This window comes from Arachis hypogaea, chromosome 9, assembly GCF_003086295.3.
Source record: "Arachis hypogaea cultivar Tifrunner chromosome 9, arahy.Tifrunner.gnm2.J5K5, whole genome shotgun sequence".
Taxonomy (NCBI): Eukaryota; Viridiplantae; Streptophyta; class Magnoliopsida; order Fabales; family Fabaceae; genus Arachis; species Arachis hypogaea.
The window spans coordinates 9,551,192-9,574,280 of record NC_092044.1 but is presented as its reverse complement, the minus strand read 5'-3'; the positions used below and the strand labels follow the sequence as shown (position 1 = coordinate 9,574,280).

Sequence of the window (23,089 nt, the reverse complement as noted above, 5' to 3'; positions counted from 1 at the left end):
GAATTTACCCACTTGAATGAAAGAATGGATGGTGGTGGCTCGGGAAAAGGTATTTCCAATGTCCTTGCAAGCTCTACTCCCTTGTTTGCTTCTTTGTCAATCTCGACCTCTTCATAAACTTTTTCATTCTCAATCCTTTGTTCATCAACTTCATCTAACTCTTCTCCATCACTCAAGTCATAAATGGGAGGTTGAGAGAAATCTACCTCCACATCACTTTCAAATTTATTGGGAGAAGGTTCTTCAAATTCAAAGGATTCTTCACCGAGAAAATTGGATGCATGATCTTCATCACCAAGGAAACTCAATTCTTGCTTCACTCCCTCCAAGTCTTCGTTCAAAATTTGTTTTAGAGGTTGTGCACATTCCTCTTCAACATCAAATTCAATCTTCTTGGAAGAATTCTCTATGATTTTAGCTTCCCAAGGAGGTTCCGCATCTCCTAAGTCTTCAACCACTTCTTCCTTTTCTTTAATAATCATAGGCTTCTCCAATTGCTCTAATACAAAATAACATTCCTCCTTCTCCACCGGAGTTTCCAATCTCTCCTTCATGCTATGCTCTTCAATTAATTCTCCACATGTGACCATGGGAGTTCTTTGAGTACTCAAGCATTGGGAGGCTAAGGTGCTTACTACCTTGGTCAAAGTAGCCATAAATTCTAGTGTCTCCCTTTGCATTTCTCCTTGCCCTTGGAGTATAAGGCTAAGGATCTCATCCATTGAGGATTGGGATGGATATGAGGGTTCAATATCTTGGAAAATGGGTTCATAATAGGAAGGTGATTCTTCTTGGTAAGGGTATGGTGGTGTATATTGAGGTGGTTCTTGGGAGTAGTAATCTTGGAATTGTGGTTCCATGTATGGCTCATATGGTTCAAAAGAAGGTTGGTATGGTGGGTAAGGATCATGGTCATATGGAGGTGTTTGTTGAAAATAGGCTTGTGAGTGTGGTTGAGGTTCATGTTGAGGATATGACTCATAGGCATATGGTGGTGGTTCTTGAAAATCACAAGGAGATTCACCATAGCCATTGGATTGATATGCATCATAGAATGGCTCTTCTTCATAGTGCATTGGTGGAGGTTGTTGCCATGAGGATTGATCATATGCATATGGCTCCTCCCACCTTTGGTTGTCCCATCCTTGATACACATCTTTATTGTAGCTCCCATCACCTACAACATAGTTGTAATCACACTCATAGCCAAAATGAGAATTCATGGTGAAAAGAGAAAATAAAAAAAAGCTACTAAGAAATAATGAAACAAAATCCTAAACTAGCAAGCAATCCAAAAATCAAGCTATTCACAATATTCACATATATACAATAACCAATAACATAACACCATTGCAATTCCCCGGCAACGGCGCCATTTTGATGATTGGATTTTTGACGATATAGAAATTCACAAATAAATTCTCGTTGCAAGTATAGTTTCTAAACCAATCAATAATCCTTTCATACAAAAAGTTGTTTGTCACTAGTACAAACCCCTAAAATTTATAAACCGAAGTATTCAAACCTCGGGTCGTTCTCCCTAGGAACTGTAATGAAGTGTCTTGTTATTGGTTGTGAGTTATTTTGGGGTTTTTGAGATTTTAGACAAGAAATATAAATGGCAAATAAAATAAACTAACAACTAACAAAGCTCTTGGCAAGATATGAGAACTAGAAGTCCTATCCTAGTTATCCTCCTCAATTGTGACAACAAATTGTCCATTGCTACCACTTAGTTAACCTCTAACCATGGAGGAAAGTCAAGTGGATGAATCAATTTGATTCCTTAAGTCCTAATCAAATCCTAAAGGAAAGACTAGCTTTAAAGGCATTCAAATCAATTAGCAACTTCTAATTATCAATCAACAAAGGAATTAGATAACTCAAGAGTCACTAATTACTCAACCAAAGCCAAGAGGAACAAAACCTACACTAAAATCCAACCAAGCATTTCATCAAACACTTGAAATGCATAAAAGAAAAGCAAAGCAAATTGACAACAAGAATAGAATCTAACAACAATTATTGAAAGGAATTAACAACAACAATCAAAAGAAACACATTTATTATGAATTACCTTGAATTGAATGGAAAGAAAATAGAAGAGACAAGAGTAGATCTACAACAAAATATAGAAGCAACATAAAAGAGATTATAACAAAAGAATAGAAGAAGAATGAATGTAACAACAAGGAATTGAAAGGTAGAAGTAGATGAGAGCAAAGATTAAAACCTAGATCTAAGAACTAAACCTAATCCTAATCCTAATCCTAGAGAGAAGTGAGAGCTTCTCTCTCTAAAACTAACTTTAACTACTAAACTAAGCTAAACTAAACTAATGGTAACTAGATGTTAAAGTATGTTGATTCCCCTTCAATCCTTGGCTTAAATAGCATCATAAATGAGTTGGATTGGACCCACAAGGCTTTAGAATTCGCTGGCCACGTATTGCTTTAAGTGGATCATATGGCAACAACGATGCGTGCGCATACAGTGCACGTGCGCGTCACCATACGTGTAGCAACTATGGAAAATCTTGTATCGTTTCGAAGCCCCGAATGTTAGCTTTCTAACGCAACTAAAACTGCATCATTTGGATTTTTGTAGCTCAAGTTATAGCTGATTAAGTGCAAAGAGGTCAGCTTGACAGCTTTTGCGATTCCTTCATTTCTTCATGAGTTCTCCATTTTTACATGCTTTTCCTTCATTCCCTTTATCCAATCTTTGCCTCCTAAATCTGAAATCACTTAACAAACATATCAAGACATCTAATGGAATCAAAAGTAAATCAATATTAAACAATTAAGGACCTAAAAAGCATGTTTTCACTCTTAAGCACAATTAAAAGAGAATTTACAAAATCATGCTATTTCATTGGATAAATGGGAGAAAGGTTGACAAAACCCTCTAAATTCAACACAAAATAAACCCTAAATATGGGATTTATCACCCATACCCTCCATTCCAATACGGCGAGTCATGAGCATATCGCCAGTGTATTGAGAAACCCAATTGGAGAGCTCGGCTATAGGGAACTGGTCACTCCACAGAGAATGAGTGCTCGTCCCAGGTATGAAGCCATGAAGCCGCCTTTGCCGATCAAATACGGACCTAGCACCACTCGCAACATCCTTATCAGATTCAGAAATAACCTCCAGAGACTGATCCGTTTCATCCTTTTTCCTCTTATGTGATGACACGAGCTGAGCAGTGGATTGAGCCGCCTCACCACCACCATCCTTGGGAACCCCAGAAGCCCCAGCATCCTTTTCCTTTTTCTTCTTCAAAATAGATTGAAATAAGGACGGATCAAGAAGAGGACTCACCCACCTGCACAAAGGAAGAACAGTCAAATAAATGAAATAAGTAAACAACAACAGCACAGCAACCATTGTTACCTATGTAAGCTTTTAAACCCTCACTATCACCCGCATCATGCAGACGAAGGAGTTCGAGAATTGATAAACACATCCCATCAGCAAAACATTCTATCAGAAAGTCTAGCAAGCACTCCTCATCCTCACTTCGCTCAGTAGCCTCTAAAATTTGACATGGCTCCGAACACCAGTACTATGGAACCTTTCTATAAGCTCGTCATACAGATAAAAGGGATACTCGGCCTCCAACGATCAGACCTTAACGAACAAAGATTTAAAATTTTTGAAGGAAGATTTATAAAGCAAAAAGAGAGAATGGCCGGGAAAACTACTTAGACATACCCACAACTCCTTCCTAACCCCTTTGGACTGAAACAGCGAAAAGAATAAAGAAAGGGAACAAGGAAAGGACAAGAACTCCATTAAGCACTGAAAAGCGCGAAGGAAGGCCCAATAATTTGGGTGTAGTTGAGAGGGCGCACAGTTTAGTTGGGTCAATAAGTCACACTCGAAGGCAGAGAAAGGTAACTTGACACCTAATTCCGTGAAATAGGGAGTATACATGTAAAAATATTCCCAATCCCCCCTTCTTTCAAAAACCCTATCATCAGTCGAACAGGGAAGCAACTGAACACCCACACCAGAACCCTCTCTCACAACTTTTAGACCTTCTAGTTCATGCATGGATGCAGAATCAACATATGAAGAAGAACGAGTTTTCACATCATCATGAATCCAATGATATGGATTATCTTTCTTCTCCTCAACAGCCACCTTCTTCTCTTTCTCTTTCGCCATAACAAAAGCAAAAACAGTAAATGTGGGAAAAAAAACTAACCTCTAGAATTCATCGTCGAAGATAAAAGCCGAAAGAAGATGAGGCAACAGTGCGTCAGTTCCAAAAACAAAAAACAAATGATATCACCAAGCCCACTAACTTAGTGGGTAAACCAAGTGACAACTGTTAAATGCCTCGAAAAACCAAAGGGATGCATTAACCACGACACGCCAAACAAGACAGGAAACCTTGACTTCCCTTGACTCTCCTTGACTCCCAAGACAAAAAACGGGCCCAACGACCAAACAACCATCCCAAACAAAAATCAAAGACAAAATCTAGTTGATCAAAACTTGCCTGTCACCCAAGACATGGAGACAAACAAGCTTGGGACTATGACGTGTACCCCTAAGAACTCGGCAACTATCCTATCATCCTAACCAACCAAATATTTCGGAACTCATATCAAAACCTAAAACGGAACTCAAATACAAATTACACACGTGACTAATACCATCTTCAGTCCGTTACTAACAACGGCACTCATCATAGATATCGGAACAGACGCAAGGGAGAACTACCCCTCCACTCATCTATAAAACACAAGCCAAGCAACCACAGGTGACAGAACTCATTGTGATTCATTACTTTAATCTCTTATCATTCACATATTTATTTGAGCGTCAGAGTATTTTTTGCAGGTGATCCCATCGCCGTATTCTATTGTGCCGAGGTTATTCCTGGAGACTGCCTCCCGGACGACGTATAGCTCCGCCAATAGATAAGCAGCCTCGTTGGGAGATACATACCTCGGCTGAACTTGAACGGAACAAAACCTAATTAATTTAATTAATTACTAGTGATATAAGCTGTGCTTGGCTAGTCCGCGCATTAATTAACTAGTGACTATTATCTCCACTCAAGTGTATTCAATTCAATGGGATGACCTAATCTTTCTTGAATCTAAAATATTATTTTTCCTTAACATTTAATCTTCCTAATTCTTTTAAAAGAACTGAAGAGACTTTGTTTGTTGGCATTATTAAATATTTGAACTTGAAATAAATTCTATCTCTGTAGTTTGTGTGAAAATTGAAATGTGAAATCATCCTCATTCCTCGCTGTTTACATTTTTAAAAGCAGGGGATAAAATAAAAAGAAGTACCGCACCTTGTCCAAGTTGGAAAGTGCTATTAGAGCTGAAGGACCAAGTTCTAAAATGTGAAAAACATGACATTAGGCCTTAGGTCAGCTTCCATATATTTAAGTGGGCGTTTAATTTGTTTTCATTTTTTTTGTTTTTGAGAATTGTCTTTAGAAATATGTTCTCCTTATATTTATTTGAAATTTTAAAATTTAATTCTGTGAAATAATTTATTTCTAAGAATAATTATTATTTAAAATATAAAATTTTATTTTTATTTGAAAAGGTAGGTATTTGATATTTCGATACCAAGAGAATAAAAATTAAGATATGAAAACACCATTATATAGATCAAAATCCTCTAAAATGAGAAAATTGATAAAGTGGTAAAATAAAAAGTTAATATTATTCTTAAATTAAAATAGTGTGATACACTTCATAAAAATTATAAAATTAATGGCGATTAATCTTTCACTTTACTAATTTTATCACTTTAAAAGATTCAAATTTCTATTATATCGCTCAATTATGATGTTTCTTATCAAAAAACTCTTATTTTATTGATATTGATATTATTTTTGAAATTTAACACATCATATGAATTTAATCGAATTTTGATGTATTTTTTAAAACTAATCTAATAATTTAATCTAAATAACATAATGTGATACAATATTATTATTATATTATCAAAGGAGGTAAGTCTCAATGTAGTCCCTGAAGTTGCACTCGAGTCTCATAATAGTCCCTGAACTTAAAAATTTCTCAGAGTCATCCCCAAACTTGCACTCCGGGACTCAAAGTTGTCCTTCCGGCAATTTCTGGACACCTGGCGCAACCGGAAAGCTTAGCTGGCAGCGGTCGTGACATGTGGGCATTACAGAAACGACGCCATTTTGGTTGTGGCGCCAAAATGACACGAAACGACGTCATTTCACGCTGAATACGTCCATCCTCAACGTTTCAATAACGTATTGTCTCCCTCCTCTCAAAACACGAAACAAACACAACACAGAGTGAGGTTTCTTCTTCTTCCCCCCTCAATCTCCAATGGCGCATGTGCGATTGCATTAACCGCACCGATTTCAGTGGAAGACTTAGGCTTTGGAGCATCGCTGTTTTCATTTCCTTCATACACAAAGTTGGAAAGCCTGGTTTCTCTGAAAGAGGTAAGCCAAAAATGAAAAAAAATGTGGTTCCTCTGTTTTTTGATATTGTTGTCAATCTAATATTCACAAAAGTTCAGGCCATTTTTTTCGATTGTAATCGGTGGGTATGAATGCTTCTGTTTTGTGCTCTGTGCTAGGGTTTGATCAGTACTGGCTTTTGTAGTGGTTTGGCCAAGAAAATTATAGACTAGGAGTATTTCTTGTGTTTTGATGATATGAAAATGTGTTCTTTATGTGTTAGGGTTTACTGCTCTTAGTAGAGGAGTTTCCAAATTGTTAATGTGTTTCAGGACAATGACTCTGATCAATGAATTTGTTAAATAGAGTTTGCATGATCACAGTAGAACTAAATATCCTTTGGGAGTTGAAATTTTTTGTAGCTCACCAATGGCTTGTACCTCATTCGGGATATCCATGTTAATCTTGTTAAACGAACTTAATGTGTAATGATAATGGATTCTAAATTTGACTGATTTAACTAACTGCTTTTCTTTATATTGGGTTGGTTTAGTTAAACTGAATGTAATATGTAATGCTATTTAGTTAAACTGAATGTGTGATCATAATGGATTCTTGCATACACATGGTAGAATAATATAAAGTAAGTTTTGCAATTGCTAATGAAGTTAACTTGGCTATTGGAATAGTCAAGTTGTTTGATGAATTTGGTTTGGACTAGTGGGTTAGTTGTGGGAAAGGGTATGTAAATTTGAATGGTTTGATCCATCAAGATTGAAGTTAGTATCTAAAGAACTACTATCCTTAGTTACACCAAAATAATGTTCTTGATTTCACACTTTCTTATGTTCAAAATAAAGGTGAAATATCATATAATTTAATAGTTAACAACTAACAAAGTTAGGCACTCTATTCAATACCCCGGTCCATAATAACCTTTTCTAATAAAAATTTTGAAAAAGAAAATCACAAAATAATAGAAGACTTAACTTATATTGTCAATTTGAATATAGTGATAATATAGCAGAGTGAAATATTAGAGGGAGAAGGAGAAGTAAAAAAGTAAGAGAGTGGTGCTTTTATTGCCAACTATCAAGCAATGAAAAGGAGAGAGTGAGAGTGATGATGAAAATGATTTTTCTTATTTCATCTCCACCTTTAGTGTTGTATATTATTTTATTATTTTTTAACCTCTCTAGTTAGTGATTACTTTAGCTCCAAATTTGGTAGATTTTCTTTATTTCTGTGTGCCTTTTTTTGTTGGTAGTAAGTTGTAGTTATATATATATATATGTATTTCCCTCAGTTGCAAAAGAAAAAAAGGGTCTTGGTCTTGAGTTTTGTGAGAAACTACACGGAGAGTGAAGTTTGGTGCCTGTCCTTGTGATTTATTTGCCAGTTTGATTTAAGGCACATATTTCTTTCATGTGGGGTGGATGGTACACCATACACACCATAAAGTTATGATCTTGCTTTCATTATTTTACTTGATTTGTGTGATCCACATTCTGGTGGATTCCAATGGATTTTTCAGCTAGAATTTGTTTATGATTATATTCTTGCAAGTAGGAGTAGCTGCTAATGTTTGATTGTTACATTAATTAACACCATATTCTATGATCTAGTTCATTTATTCCATGCTTAACAATAATATGCTTTCTGTCTACAGTTTTGGTGGTTTATTTCTTCTGAATGTGTAATCATAATGGATTCTTGCATACATATGGTAGAATAATATAAAGTAAGTTTTGCCATTGCTAATTAAGTTAACTTAGCTATTGAAATAGTCAAGTTGTTTGATGAATTTGGTTTGGACTAGTGGATTAGTTGTAGGAAAGGGTATGTAAATTTGAATGGTTTGATCCATCAAGATTGAAGTTAGTGTCTAGAGAACTGCTATCCTTAGTTACACCAAAATAATGTTCTTGATTTCACACTTTCTCAGCACAGCTGGATCTAATTTCTTGATAACAAAGCCAGGAAAGGCTTTTAATTTCCAAAGAACCGTTATTGATAATATTGTTTATACTAATGATTGTTTGAAGCAATTTGCTGAATGGGTTTCATCACTTGATTGTAGAGACCTGAGAACATTGCGAATCATATTGGTGGTTGTCCATTGAATAACAATAGGGTATATAGATAGAGGTTAGAAGTATTTGTCGGAAGGCTTGTGTACGTTTGAGGATTTCATTATTCTTTTTACTTTCTAATACACATCTTGTAATATGTCTTTTATTGTAAAAGTATGAGCAGATCCATTTGTAATATGTCTTGTAAAGGCATTCTCATTTACGTTGTTTTTTCATGTGCACTAATTACTTTACTTAGCGATGGTAAATCATGGAGAAATGAGAAGAATTTTCTCATTCATTACCGAAATGAGAAAAATAATGTTTATTCATTTCTTATTAGTGGACAATAATTGATTATTCTATACTTTCACATTTTCAATCTATTACTAGCAGTGATGTCTGATTTCAAACAATGGGTGTGATGAATGAAATTTTTTTTAAATTGGCAGATGAGTGATCCGTTAATTACCATTATATTTCACCATGGAGGGTCTTTTATCATAGAGACTAATGGGAGTATGTCTTACAACGGTAGAGAGATTTATGAGTTGCCGGACATTGATACAGACACACTGGATGTATTCTTTGTCCGAGACTATCACAAGAAAATTGGGTATGACAAGGTTAGCCAAACTTGGTGGCTGGTGCCTAATCGGCCTCTGCAAACTGATTTAAGAGCAATAGCAGATGATAAGGAGCTGATGGAGATATGTTACCTGGCTCAGCAGAACAAGGGGGTTATTCATGTGTACTACGAATATGGAGTATCCGAACCTGTGTATATTGAGGAAGCAGAACCAGTGATTTCTGGCGAGAAGCTGATGCTGATACCAACCATTTTTTCCACCCCAAAATCCACCACTAATGCCACAATTGAACCAATTTCCAGCACAACACCATGCACTCCAACTTCTGAACCAAAGAATGCTACTGAATCCACAAAACCAAAGGAGCTACCTACTTTATTTTTTGCTGGTAACCGAAACATACCAGAAAAAATTTCCCCCAACTTACTGCAAGTCTTGGACCTAAACCCAATCCACCACCAAAAACAATGGCCCAACCCAGCAGCATGTGGAAGGAGGCCACTGACAAGAGCTGCTGCTATTGAAAATATTGCAAGAACAACTGGTAAGGGAAAACAGCCCAAGACAGCTTTTGTTGCTTTGTCTAGTTCAGAAGAATCCTCAGACAGCCATGACAGTGATGATAGTGTAGAGGATGAAGCATATAAGCCTGGTGGTGATAAAGTGTCCAGTGAAGAAGACTTGCCTCTGGATAAGTTAGCAACAAAGACTAATGTGAAATTGAGAAGTAGGCCAGAGAAGAAACTTACAAAAGGAAAGAAGTCTGTTATGGTTGAAGATGATGGTCCTGCTTGTGCAGACTCAGATTCTGAGGATGATGAAATCATTTTTGGACCAATTCCTAAGTTTGGATCATCAGTTGCTCCTTATCATGATGTGCAGGATAATGCTTATAATGATTCTGATGGTGGAGACTCATGGCACTCGGAAGAAATGAATACTCCTCCGAACTTTGAGAATGAGTTGGAGGAAGTTGATTCAGATGACGTATTCCCTACATTTAGAGAAGGAGGGAGGTTTGGAGAGCTTAGGCTAGAGGTTGGAATGACTTTCACTACAAAATGGAGTTCAAAGAGGCTGTGCGTGAATATTGCATACAAGAGGGTAGAAGGATTTGGTTTAAGAAGAACGATAACGTGAGGATGAGAGCTAGGTGTAAGGATGAGAGCTGTGGCTGACTTGTGTATGCTTCTAATAATACTGAGAATAATTGCTGGCAGATCAAGACATTCATGGATGACCATACCTGTGCAAGAGAGACCAAAAACAGACTAGCTAATAGGAAGTGGCTAGCCTACAAATTGGTGAAGAAACTAAGAAAATATCTGAATCTGAGACACTCCGAGGCTGCACAATATTTTAAGACTAAATGTGATCTGGAACTAAACAAGCATTCACTGACCAGGGCCTTAGGGAATGCTAGATCTGTTGTGTACGGTGATGCAACTGCCCAGTATGGTATAGTAAGGGATTATGGGCTGACACTGCTGAAGAGCAATCCAGGATCCACTGTCACAGTTGAGGTTATACCTCAGCCCAACCCTGATGATGATCCAATTTTTGAAAAGATGTATGTTTGTTTGGAGAGATGTAAAAAAGGATTTCTGGCTGGTTGCAGACCCCTCATAGGCTTGGATGGAGCTTTTCTGAAGACCCGGCATGGTGGTCAGATATTGTTTGCTACTGGCCAAGATGCAAACAACCATATATATGTTATTGCCTATGCAATTGTCTCTGTTGAGAACACTAAAAACTGGAGATGGTTCTTGGAATTACTTCATAAAGACCTGGGAGATTATAAGAAGAACAAGCTGTGTTTTATTTCAGATATGCAGAAGGTATGCAATATTTATTGGTTGTGACTTAAAATGATGTTTATACACTGGGTTGCTGATTATATATGCTGAATTAATCTATTGTGACTTAAAATGATGTTTATACACTGGTTGTGACTTAATAGTTCTTACTTATAACAAGTCACTGGTTGTTACTTAGTAGTTACCTATTGGGTGTGTTTCAACATGATGTTTATACACTGGGCTGCTGTCTATATATGCTGAATTAATCTATTGTGACTTATTTATACAGTGGTTGTGACTTAATAGTTCTGAGTTATTTAGTGTCAATCTATCTATTGTTACTTATTAGTTACCTATATGATGTTTATACACTGGGCTGCTGTTTATACTTGCAGAATTAATCCTGGACTGATTATATGCTGCATAATATTCTGTCAATCTATTGTTACTTATTTATCCTATTCTGCATAATGTTCTATAATAGTGCTGTGTAGGGACTAGTTTGATGTCACTTACATAAGTGTAGGGACTAGGTTGATGCCACTTATATAACTCTAGGGACTATTTTGATGTCACTTATATAAGTGTAGGGACAATTTTGATGCTCGAAAATAACTATCTGACCCCTTCTTTGGTATTTGAAACAGGGCCTTATAAATGCAGTTAAGGAGGTTTTTCCAGATGTCCATCACAGATTCTGTGTTTGGTATCTGTGGAAGAATTTCAATAAGCAATGGAAGGATCTCCAGCTTAGAAGGCTACTTTGGGATTGTGCAAGGTGTACTAGCCAAGATGGCTTCCTTGATATCATAAAAAAGATTGAAAGGGTTAATAAGGAAGCCTGGAAGTATTTGAACAAATGGCCTAGAGACTCTTGGAGCCGGGCATTCTTCAGTAATGCACCTAAAATAGATAACATCTACAACAATGCCTGTGAAGTCTTCAACTCCAGGATCAAAGATGCTAGAGCTAAGCCTATTATCACACTCTTGGAAGAAGTCAGAATGTTGCAATGAGGTCGATATCTAGGAACAAGGTGAAGCTGAATTCGAACACTGGAGTTCTACCTCCTATACAGTACAGCAAGTTAGAAAAAATACGGAAGGAATAAAAAAATTGGGTCCCAATATGGTCTGGTGACACAGATTATGAGAAGTTTGAAGTACATGGCTGGCCGACCAACATGGTTGTGGACTTGGGAAAGAGGCTCTGCACATGTGGTTTCTGACAATTGAGTGGTAATGTTTTTTAAATTCATTGTTTTAGTCTTATTATCATTATCAACCTTTGTTGTAGGCTTACTGTTGTTGTCTTTGTTGTTGTGTGAATGCTATTTAGGGATGCCATGTGTGCATGCGTGTGCTGCACTAGCAAGGGCTGGTAAGAGACCGGAGGACTTTTGTCATCAGTGGTTAACCATGGAAGCATAATAACACATATGCCTTTCATATCAATCCAATTCCAGGTCAAGCACTATGAAAAAAGTCACCATATAACAGACCACAAGCACCAAAATTTAGAAATAAGCCCGGACCACTTAAGAAAAAAAGAAGAAAAGATGCAGATGAGAAGCCAAGTGGGAGTAAGAAGTTGAAGACCAAGATGAAAAGAATATATAAAAAAGGTCGATGTCGTTGTTGTGGCGAAGCAGAACACACTAAAAGGAACTGTCCAAAGAGAGCTGCTGTTGAAGAGGTTGCTGCAGCTACAGAAGTTACCGCTGCACAATCCACTGCTGCTAATGGTGGTGAAGGTCAGGCCAACTCTGCTGGCCCTTTCCCAGAAGCCCCAACCAAAATCAATCTTAACCAAAGTGAACCACCCTTGGAAGCAACTGATGACTCTCAATAGGTTCACAAACTTATATGATTTTAAATTTATCATATTCACATTCTTACCTGGTTTACTAACTATCTTATATGTTTTCGCTGATAGGTTATACCTTCACCTATTAGGCCGCCAAAGCTCCCTCTAAAAAGAAAGTTAGCCAAGTATTGTGAAAAACCGGCTTTAGGAAGTAGCAATCCACCAGTAACCACCCTATCTGCTGCTACCCCACTAGGAAGTAGTCATACAATAAGGAATCCCCCACCTAACCCTATGCAAGGTGCAACACAGGAAACTGCTACAAAGCTTGCAAACTTCATGAAGTTTGTGCCCAACCCTGGATTCAAGGCACCCAAACACAAAAAATAAAGATTAAGATGATTATGTTTAGGGAAAGAAGGCTGTTTTTTGTATCTATTTTGCTGATGTTGTTTACAATGTCTAAAACGTTGTCCTAGTGTTGGGATTTTAGTATTTGAATTTTATCAGGTCAATATGTCAACAACTTTGATATACTTGTGTTTTGACTCTATAATGCCTTTTTTGAATCAAACATTACCAATATAAATTATGACTTTATTGAATTGAGTTTTGTTAGCCTTTTCTTTATATTTTATCCTTTGTTACAGACTTAAGAGTAATTTAAATCCTGTCCATTTCTATTTCATTGAAAAGAAGTCCAGGAACAGAAGTATGCATATAATCAAACACTTTAATTTCCATTTCTTTCAAACAAAAGGATAGGAACAAGTACATGAACAACATATGCATATAACATGCATGTCATTTGTTTTTTGCTAGATACAGTTGACCCTGCTGTCTATCCAGCTTTAATACAAGAATATCAATTACAATCAGTAGCATGAACACAAACATCAAAATTCTCCCCATTTTTAGAACCTAATTTCAGCTTCTAATTTACCAAAATTCCAAGCCATCTTCATCTTCCATTCTTCATCATCAACTGAATATCTTGTTCTATCATCACATGGCATGACATCTTCCAAAACTTTATCAACCCACAAAAATAATCCACACCATTTATTACCCACAGTCTGCACATACAAGAAAATTCAATCAGCAAAATTTATATCCATAAATACAGCAATCAACAACAATAATACTGACATTGTAGTTTGGGCAACCCAGGAACGGTCTCCCTGGATTAAAATCCGTCCCTGACCACCGCAGCACCGGTCTCGACCCGCAGGCACACCATTCTGGCAAACGAGCTTCTCTGTTTCTCTTCATTCTCCTCATGATGCTTTCAAATGATCGTGGGTTGTTCGAGCTCCCAGCTGCATTGCTCGTGCTTGCCATAACCGTCGGACTTCAAAGAGGGAGAAGACAAGAACACAGCATCAACGAGAAGAGAACAGAGTGAGCAATGTGGCCTTCAAATTTGGGGATTAGGGTTTTAACTTCACCTCAGGGACCAAATTGATGCGGAAGAGTTTACTATGCCACATCAGCTAGCCATTGTAAGTCTCACGTGTCACGAACGCTGCCAGGTAAGCTTTCCTGTTGTGCCAAGTGTCCAGAAATTGCTGGAAGGACAACTTTGAGTCCCAGAGTGCAAGTTCGGGAATGACTCTAAAAAATTTTTAAGTTCAGAGATTACTAGAAGGCTCGAGTGCAACTTCAGAGACTACATTAAGACTTACATAATTATCAAAGTTATAAGATTTTACTTATATTTAATTTATTGTTTTTTCTATTTTATCATCATTATTACTTAGTTAATATTTTGTGAATGTGAAATGAGATTAGTTTATTTATTTATTCTATTAACTTAAAGTTACTCTTAACTTTTTTTAATACTAGAATTTTTTTTTTCAAAATCGAAAAACTAAATCATCTTGATTTAGGGTATCAACGTTTGCAAAGAATTTTGAGATAGTAAACGGTTTGGTTAAATTATTATGCAAATATCAAGTTTAATTTTATGGTGGTATAAAATACTTTATATAATCATTCAATTACACTCAATTATTCACGTAATAAATATAAAAATAATTATTTTTACTGATATTATAATATATAATTAGATATATGTATGATACATAATTATTTATCAAAAATAAATTCATAAAATAATATATAATTAAAATTTTTATATATATTTTTACATGTATATTCAAATCAAAATCTTATTTTAATTGGAGTTTTGATGATAAATATTAATTATGAATATAAGAATAACATATTTTTATCAAAATAATAAGAATTTAAATTTTTAATATTATTAAATAGAGGTGGTATCCAAGTTAATCATTGAAATTGATAAGATCAGTTATTTCTTGAAATGAGCAATTAAATTCTCTATATTTTCAAAAGTTCGACTCTCGTTAGTCCTTGAAAAAAATTTCATTTCTTAATAATAGTGCACTGATGTAAATAGTTAAATGCTACCTCTTATAATGTACACCAAGAACATATCTACAAGAATACGACGATTTATGTTAATAAATTATAATTTAAATGACATAATTTTTTTATATTTAATTAAATGATTACGAATTTAAGTCTTCTATATATTTGATAAAAAAAAAGTACGATGACTTATTTGTGTTTGGAATTTAAAGTTGATTTTCGAAACTATTATTATTTATTAACAAATATAACAAAATAAATTGGGATAATTCTGGAATTGTTTTTGGCAGCTCCATCAAATCAAACAGTTGTAAACAGTTCCATCAAATAGTTTGCCTAATATCTAAATCTCTGCTTAGCAAAACTACAATTTGAACGTTCCGTTCACCTTATTCCTCAACAAACGGAACATTCCCTATTCGTCACGGTTTCTAGAATCCCACGCGTATTTCAATTTCAAACCCCACAATTTGCTGTCTTGTGCTCACGTTCCCAACTGTTCTGTCTGTTCATATACCTTACAGTCTTACACCAACATAAACACGGTACAGTTATTAAAAATGTTACCACGTCACCGTCACACCCACACATGTCAATTTTCAGCACGTTAAGTTCACGTTAACTCCGTGCCCCTTCCAAAGTTCAAACCTATATAAGCATCAAATTCTTGCCCAACAAGAATGGAAATAACCTCAGCCACCAAAATAAAATCCCCGCTCTCTCTCTCTCTCTCTCATCTCTCTCTTACACTCAAACGCACAGCAAAAACCAGCTGAAATAATAATAAAAAAACTCTGCTTCAAGAATCATTCGGTCATCTTCCGGTTCCCGGTGATCACACATCATGATCGACCACGGCGACGGCATCTTACCGTCACTTGATTTCGAGAATCTTAAAGTAATAAGCGCCGTGGGGCGCGGGGCGAAGGGAGTGGTGTTCCTAGCGAGAGCCGGTGACCGGTCATGCAGCGAGTGTTTGGCTCTGAAGGCTATATCGAAGGCTCTGATTCAGAAGAAGGAAGAGGCTTACGGAGAGTATAAGAGGGTTTCATTCGAACTTGAAGTGCTACGTCGTTTTGATCACCCGCTTTTGCCGCGGTTGCGAGGGGTTTTGGAAACCGATGGAATCGTTGCCTTCGCCATGGATTTCTGCCACGGTGGCAACCTCCATTCTCTCAGGAAGAAACAAACTGAGAAAATGTTCGCCGATGACACCATCAGGTACCTTAGCTTTGCTATTGTTAGCTTTTTATTTTTTCAAGTTAAACTGAATGCAATTATTTATATTTTAAAACTTATTTTTAAATACTATATCGTTTTCTATCTCTTAATTTCTTTTAATCTCTTTAGTTAAGAAGAGTTTCCTTAACCTCTCTTATATTGGATACAAAATACATATATTATTAATAGTTTAAATCTTATAAGTATTGTTTTAGTTATTTTTATTTGATTATGTCCATTCAATTAGGAGTTTAATTATAATAAAAAATAATTAATTTTAGCCAATGAGATACATAAATGGCTAATTTTTAAGTAAGCAACATATATAGTTCTTGTATAATATTAAATTTTATAAAAGTATCGGAATGACTTCTATCTTTGTATTATTATTGTTATTGCTTCATTCTAGATATTTTGTGAAAATTAAAGGATTTAATTTGTATAAAGTATAAACTAATTAAATAAGAAGTTCCGTATTTTACGCCAATAAGAAGTTATCATAAGATTTTCAAAAAAAAAAGTTTATCATAAAAATAAATTCAATTAAACGAGCAGTGTAAAATATTTTTATATTAAAGTGTATGAATGATTATTAAACTTAAATTACACAAGTGCAAGTTATTTTTCGTTTCTTTTATTTGAAAATTCGGGTTTTTCTTTTGTTGGGTTGGTGGACGCGTATTTCTAGTTATTCTGTTACTTAACTACCAAGTGAATTTTCTCACTATATCAATAAATAAATAAATAAATAAATAGATTTTATTTCATCTCCTTGCCGTCTAGTTTTGACTTTTGAGTTTTGACTATCTCAAAAGTTTAACAATTTAACGACTTATTTATCAAAATAAAAATATTATTTATATATTAAAAATTAGTTTACTACATATTTATTTATAATTATATAAATATTTGTGATATTTTAATATGTATTTTATATAAATAAAATTAAATTTTAGTATATAAACATGTAATTGCCATAAATTGTAATTTAATATGATTTATTAATGAATATAGGGAATTAGTCAAACAAGTCAAAATTTCCATTATTTTATCTGCAACAAATTTAAAGCAATAGACCGGTGTTGTGATTCTAGAAGTTGTGCCCCAATAGCCACCTTTTTTAATGTCTCCCTTCGCGGCTTGCTTGCCGAGCAAGTTTGGAAAAGTAAAAACAATTCAAAATTCCTTTTTTTTTTTTTGCGTCTCAAGTCTAAAGAAAGTAGTCTAAGTTTTACACTGCTTTCTTTAATTTAACAACCATACATTCATAAAACATATTCTGATTTGTACTTTTTCTTTTGTTTTCTTCTTCTTCCCTCTTTTATTAAAGGTTTTACGCGGTGGAATTAGTCCTAGCTTTGGAGTACTTGCATGGTTTGGGAATAGTGTATAGAGACCTAAAGCCAGAAAATGTTATGATCCAAGAAAACGGTCACATAATGCTCGTAGATTTTGATCTCTCCAAGAAGCTGAAGCCAAAATCTCCTCAATCAACGAGTCACAAATCGTCGAGTCCTAACTCGTCGGCGAAGAAACCCGCAAGGAAGCGACGGTTGTCGTGGCTTAACATAAACTGTAACTCTGGCATCTTGCCGTGCGAGTTGGACTCAGTAGAGCCGCAACCTGAGTCAACTCGTCGGGGTGAGTCAGACTCAGTGGAGAAATCGAACTCCTTCGTTGGAACGGAAGAGTACGTGGCACCTGAGGTTGTCGCAGGGCAGGGTCATGGTTTCGGTGTTGATTGGTGGTCACTCGGTGTCGTTTTGTATGAAATGTTATACGGAACGACGCCGTTTAAGGGCGAGAATAGAAAAGAAACGTTTCTTGGGATATTAACGAAGGAGCCTGAGCTGACGGGGGAGAAGACTGCGTTACGAGATTTGATTGGTAGGTTGTTAGAAAAGGATCCTGATCGTCGGATCACAGTTGGCGAGATCAAGAGTCATGATTTCTTTAAGGGAGTTAAGTGGGACACGGTGTTGCAAATAGCGAGACCACCTTATATTCCTTGTAATGAGGTTGAAGACGCAGTGGGGCTTAGCAAACAGGAAGTGGAGATTTTTGTTCATGGAGTATTTTTTCCTGAGGGAAATGATGATAGAAGAGAGAAAAATGAGAAAGTGGAGGAAAAGAATGGTGGAAATGAGGAGAATAATAGTAACAAGAAAGTGTGGTCTGACAAGTTGAGTCATAGACCCACTGAGAATGATGATTTTTTAATTTTTTGATTTAATTTTTCATTTTTGTTAGATACCTATTTTAATTACTTTATCTAATATAGATGCAGAAGATATAGGGCTCAATTCTTTTGATATGGAGGCCTTCTGCGTGTCTTCCCCGGATAAACATATACAAATGCCCCCACATTGTTTTGTTTGGCAAGCAAAACTATAAGAAATTCCTTATTTTCGAGGCAGACATAACTAGAGATTATTCCAGTAAACTAGGGTAATTCACTTCAATAAATTGTTTGAAGATCAAAATTACAAATGTTTTAAAGTCAAATTGGTTACACTTAAATAATTATATGTAAATCGAAATAATCAAATTCGATTTAACGAGAGAGATGAAACTTTTATAATAAATGGACACAAGTAAGTTTGATTTACGAGTAAGTTTGATTTACTTGGTTTTGTATCACCAAGTATAAATCGAATGAAATGTATTCAATTTACATTTTTTTTTACCGTAAGACAAAAGCAAAGAGAGCAAAACAACAAATTTGCAACAAGGTAGAACCCATCCTGTAATTCAACCTCAATTCATTATTATATTATTTTTTTACTTAAATTGCTTTCAATGAAAGTATACATCATATCGGATTAGTTTCATTCTATTTTACATGATAAAAATGTCAAATTTTATTTGACACGACTGGCTACAATGCAATAATAATCCACCTAATGTTTTATTAATTTTTACAGAATTCTTTACCTACTCTGCAAAACATATTAACATTATTCTTCTTGATTAAAACTTAAATAAAAGCAAAGTACACATATATATATATTCTCAAAAATTCTTAAATGTATAAAATATATATTAAAATATAAATTATACATTAAATATGAATTAAATAATATATATTTATATATAAATACATAATTATTAATATATATTCTATACACTAAGTATGAGTATTTCATTGAATACATAATTCTTAAGTCTTGGTAGGGGGCTCTCTTTGTTTTAACCATTTAGACATTTAGGTGCAACCATGAACTGTTATGATCATGATGGTATTTTTGTACCAACCATTTCTACACATACAAGTATATGATTATAAAGGAAATTCAGAACAATAGATTGAGCCCTTATTTCTACTCTTCATATTCTACACTCTTATAAAAATGTCCATTAAATCGTTGATGAACCTTGCTATCAATTGTATACACTGTGAGGTTTGTTTTAAAAATGTATTATTACATTAGTATTTTGATTATTCACTATATCAAAAATCATATAAGATAATATGTAATTAGATGTGTAAAATTTTTAGAATTATATGAATTTATAAGAAATTAATTTTAATGTATATTTAATATTCTAGCTGTTGGGTATATGAAGATGGAGAGATGACAAAATCTTATATTTGTGTAGTGGTTTCAAGGCACGATTAGATCGCTTTCTTTAGAGAGATATTTGTCCCCACACTTAGTTGCTATAGGGTTGATGACAATACTCTCATAGGATACAATGAAACCTAAGAATTTCTTAATTAGCAATAGTAAGAAATTCTCAACTCTCTTGAACAAAGAAAATCTCTTAATAGTAGTGTAAATTGTACGCTTAGCACTTCATATCTGAAATAGTGTACAAGGACTTATTTATACATATTGCACGTAGCAATTATGATTAGTTACGTATACAAATGGTTGTGTCATTTCTATTGCCAATAGATACAATATTTTGAACATACACAACTCTTAAAGAGTTGTGTCCCTTTAGCCAATAGACACAATGTTTTGAACATACACAATCCTTAAAAAGTTGTGTCCCTTCAACCAAATGGTACAAAACGGTTAGTAACCGTTTATTAATATTATTAATAATATTAATAATATTAATAATATTAATTAATCAAATTTGTAAATACCCTTCAATCTCCCACTATTTACAAAATTTAAATGTCATACAAGTATATGCATAAAGAATGTGTCACTAAGATTAAACATTCTTTTAGTGTAAATTTTAAAGTTCTAACGAAGTAATAGGTGTCTAATCGATTAAACCTATACTCCATATGCTAGTACCAAAAATCACACACATTACTTATACCTTCCAAGTTCAAGAGTTTACAATTTTAAGCACTTATATGGCCTTGTGCTCATCTTGGTTTCATGAATATTTACGAGAATAAAACCTCTAAAATTCTCGATTAGAGCGGCACCACTCTTATATTCATATAGGTGGAATCTTTTGATAGATAATATTATTATTCCATTGAGAGTTTAAACTCACCCTCCTAATTTATTGTAAATAGCAGTAAATCCTATACCTTAGTGCTCCAATTGCTAAATAACTTGTTATTACCCATTAAACCTTGAAACTAGTGGTCTACTAGAATAAGGTTGGGTTCCCATCATTTAGCAATAATAGGTTTTAATCCCATTTTAGCAGTAGTTTCTTTGATTTTATCCCTTGACAAACCTTTAGTCAAAGGGTCTGCTAAATTTTCTTGAGATCTTACATAAGTGATGGTAATTACACCATCATCTATTAGTTGCCTCACAAATTCATGTCTCAAACTTATATGTCTAGACTTTCCATTATAAACCTTATTATATGCTCGAGACATGGTTGATTCACTATCACAGAAGATTAAAATGGCTGTCGTCTGCTGTGGCCACAGCTTTATATCATATAACAAATTTCTTAACCATTCCGCTTCTTTACCTGTGGCTGATAAAGCTACAAACTCAGCCTCCATAGTAGAATGTGTAATACATGTTTGTTTCTTTGAGGCCCAATTTATTGCTCCACCACCTATGGTGAAAATCCATCCTGAAGTGGATTTGTTATCACTAAGATTTGTAATCCAACTTGCGTTGGAATAACCTTCTAAAACTGCGGGATAATCACTATAATGTAATCCCAAGTTTATGGTTTTCTTGAGATAACCAAGAACTCTTGTTATAGCTTTCCAATGTTGATTGTTAGGCTTTCCTGTAAACCTTGATAATTTGCACACAGTAAATGCTATATCAGGTCTAGTACAATGCATTGCGTACATTAAACTTCCTATAGCACTAGCATATTCTAATTGTGCTATAGATCTTCCCATGTTTCCTTCTAATTTAAGATTAGGATCATACGGCGTATTGGATTCTTTAATTGTGAGATGATCAAACTTTTCCAATACCTTTTTAATATAATGAGATTGACTTAAAGTAAAGCCAACTTCATTCTTATGTACCTTTATGCCTAATATTGTATCAACTTCATTCAAATCCTTCATCTTGAATTTAGAAGTTAGATACTCCTTCGTTATACGAATTTCTTCTAAATTTGTTCCGATGATTAACATATCATCAACATATAAACAAATAATTACTCCATAATCTTTAGTAAATTTTGAGTAAATACATTTATCCGCACTATTATGTGAGAAGCCATTTGATAACACCACTGAATCAAACTTCTCATGCCATTGTTTAGGCGCTTGTTTTAGCCCATACAAAGACTTAATTAATTTGCAAACTTTCTTTTCATTTCCGGGTAGCACATAGCCTTCCGGTTGCTCCATATAAATTTCTTCATTAATATCTCCATTTAGAAAAGCCGTTTTAACATCCATTTGATGTATATGAAGCTTATGTATGGATGCTAATGCTATAAGAGCCCTAATAGAAGTCATTCTTGCCACAGGTGCGTAGGTATCAAAATAGTCTAGACCTTCTTGTTGTCTAAACCCCTTGGCCACTAACCTTGCTTTAAAGGTTTGTAATGAACCATCAGTATTATACTTTTTTCTAAATACCCACTTATATCCTATAGGCTTTGATCCTGGAGGCAAATCAACCAAGACCCAAGTATTGTTAGATAATATTGAGTCCATCTCATCATTTATTGCTTCTTTCCAAAAAGCAGAATTTCTTGAAGCCATAGCCTCTTTGAATGTTTGAGGATCACCCTCTATGTTCATAACAATAGAAATCTTGTTTGTTACAAAATTCCTAGTTCCTTCTACCAAAAAGGTGATAGCCTGAGAAGAAATAAAATTTGGACCCAATTCCTTTTCTTTTCTTACTCTCAAGCTCTTCCTTGGTTCAAAAAACTCTTTGTCGCTTAGACGTTTATTATTTTGATTATTTATTTCTTGTGAAATATTAGTATTATTTTGGGGATACTCTGAATTAGAAGTTGAATCATTGATAAATTTATTTTCAATAAATTCTACTTCTCTTGATTCAACAACTACATTAGACACTAAGTCTAATATTCTATATGCTTTAGAATTTTGAGCATATCCTATAAAAGTGCTTTTTATGGCTCTTGGCCCCAATTTGGTTCTCTTTTGATCAGGAACTCGATAAAAGGCTAAACACCCCCACACTTTAAGATAATTTAAATTAGGTTTTCTTCCTTTCCAAATTTCATAAGGAGAAACCTTTCTATGTCTTGATGGTATCCTATTATGGATATGACATGATGTCAATAATGCTTCACCCCACAAATTGTAAGGCAATTTTGCATTTAGTAACATTGAATTAACCATATCCACTAAGGTACGGTTCTTTCTTTCCGCCAAACCATTTTGTTGTGGAGTATATGGAGCGGA

The 23,089-nt window shown here is 34.8% G+C and overlaps 2 protein-coding genes across 2 annotated transcripts; one reads left to right on the top strand and one right to left on the bottom strand.

The window, feature by feature from the left end:
• The first annotated feature begins 15,629 nt into the window (after positions 1-15,629).
• LOC112710289 (serine/threonine-protein kinase OXI1) lies at positions 15,630-18,724 on the top strand. The gene is made up of 2 exons (XM_025762449.3): positions 15,630-16,308; positions 17,639-18,724. Exons 1-2 carry the CDS (start codon positions 15,932-15,934, stop codon positions 18,534-18,536), a joined length of 1,275 nt encoding a protein of 424 aa, XP_025618234.1. The 5' UTR covers positions 15,630-15,931; the 3' UTR covers positions 18,537-18,724.
• Positions 18,725-19,539: 815 nt separating this feature from the next.
• LOC140175050 (secreted RxLR effector protein 161-like) lies at positions 19,540-21,835 on the bottom strand. Its single transcript, XM_072201951.1, has 2 exons — positions 21,205-21,835; positions 19,540-19,568 (listed from the first exon to the last, which is right to left on the bottom strand). The coding sequence occupies exons 1-2, from the start codon at positions 21,833-21,835 to the stop codon at positions 19,540-19,542; spliced, it is 660 nt and encodes a 219-aa protein (XP_072058052.1).
• Between the last annotated feature and the right edge of the window lie 1,254 nt (positions 21,836-23,089).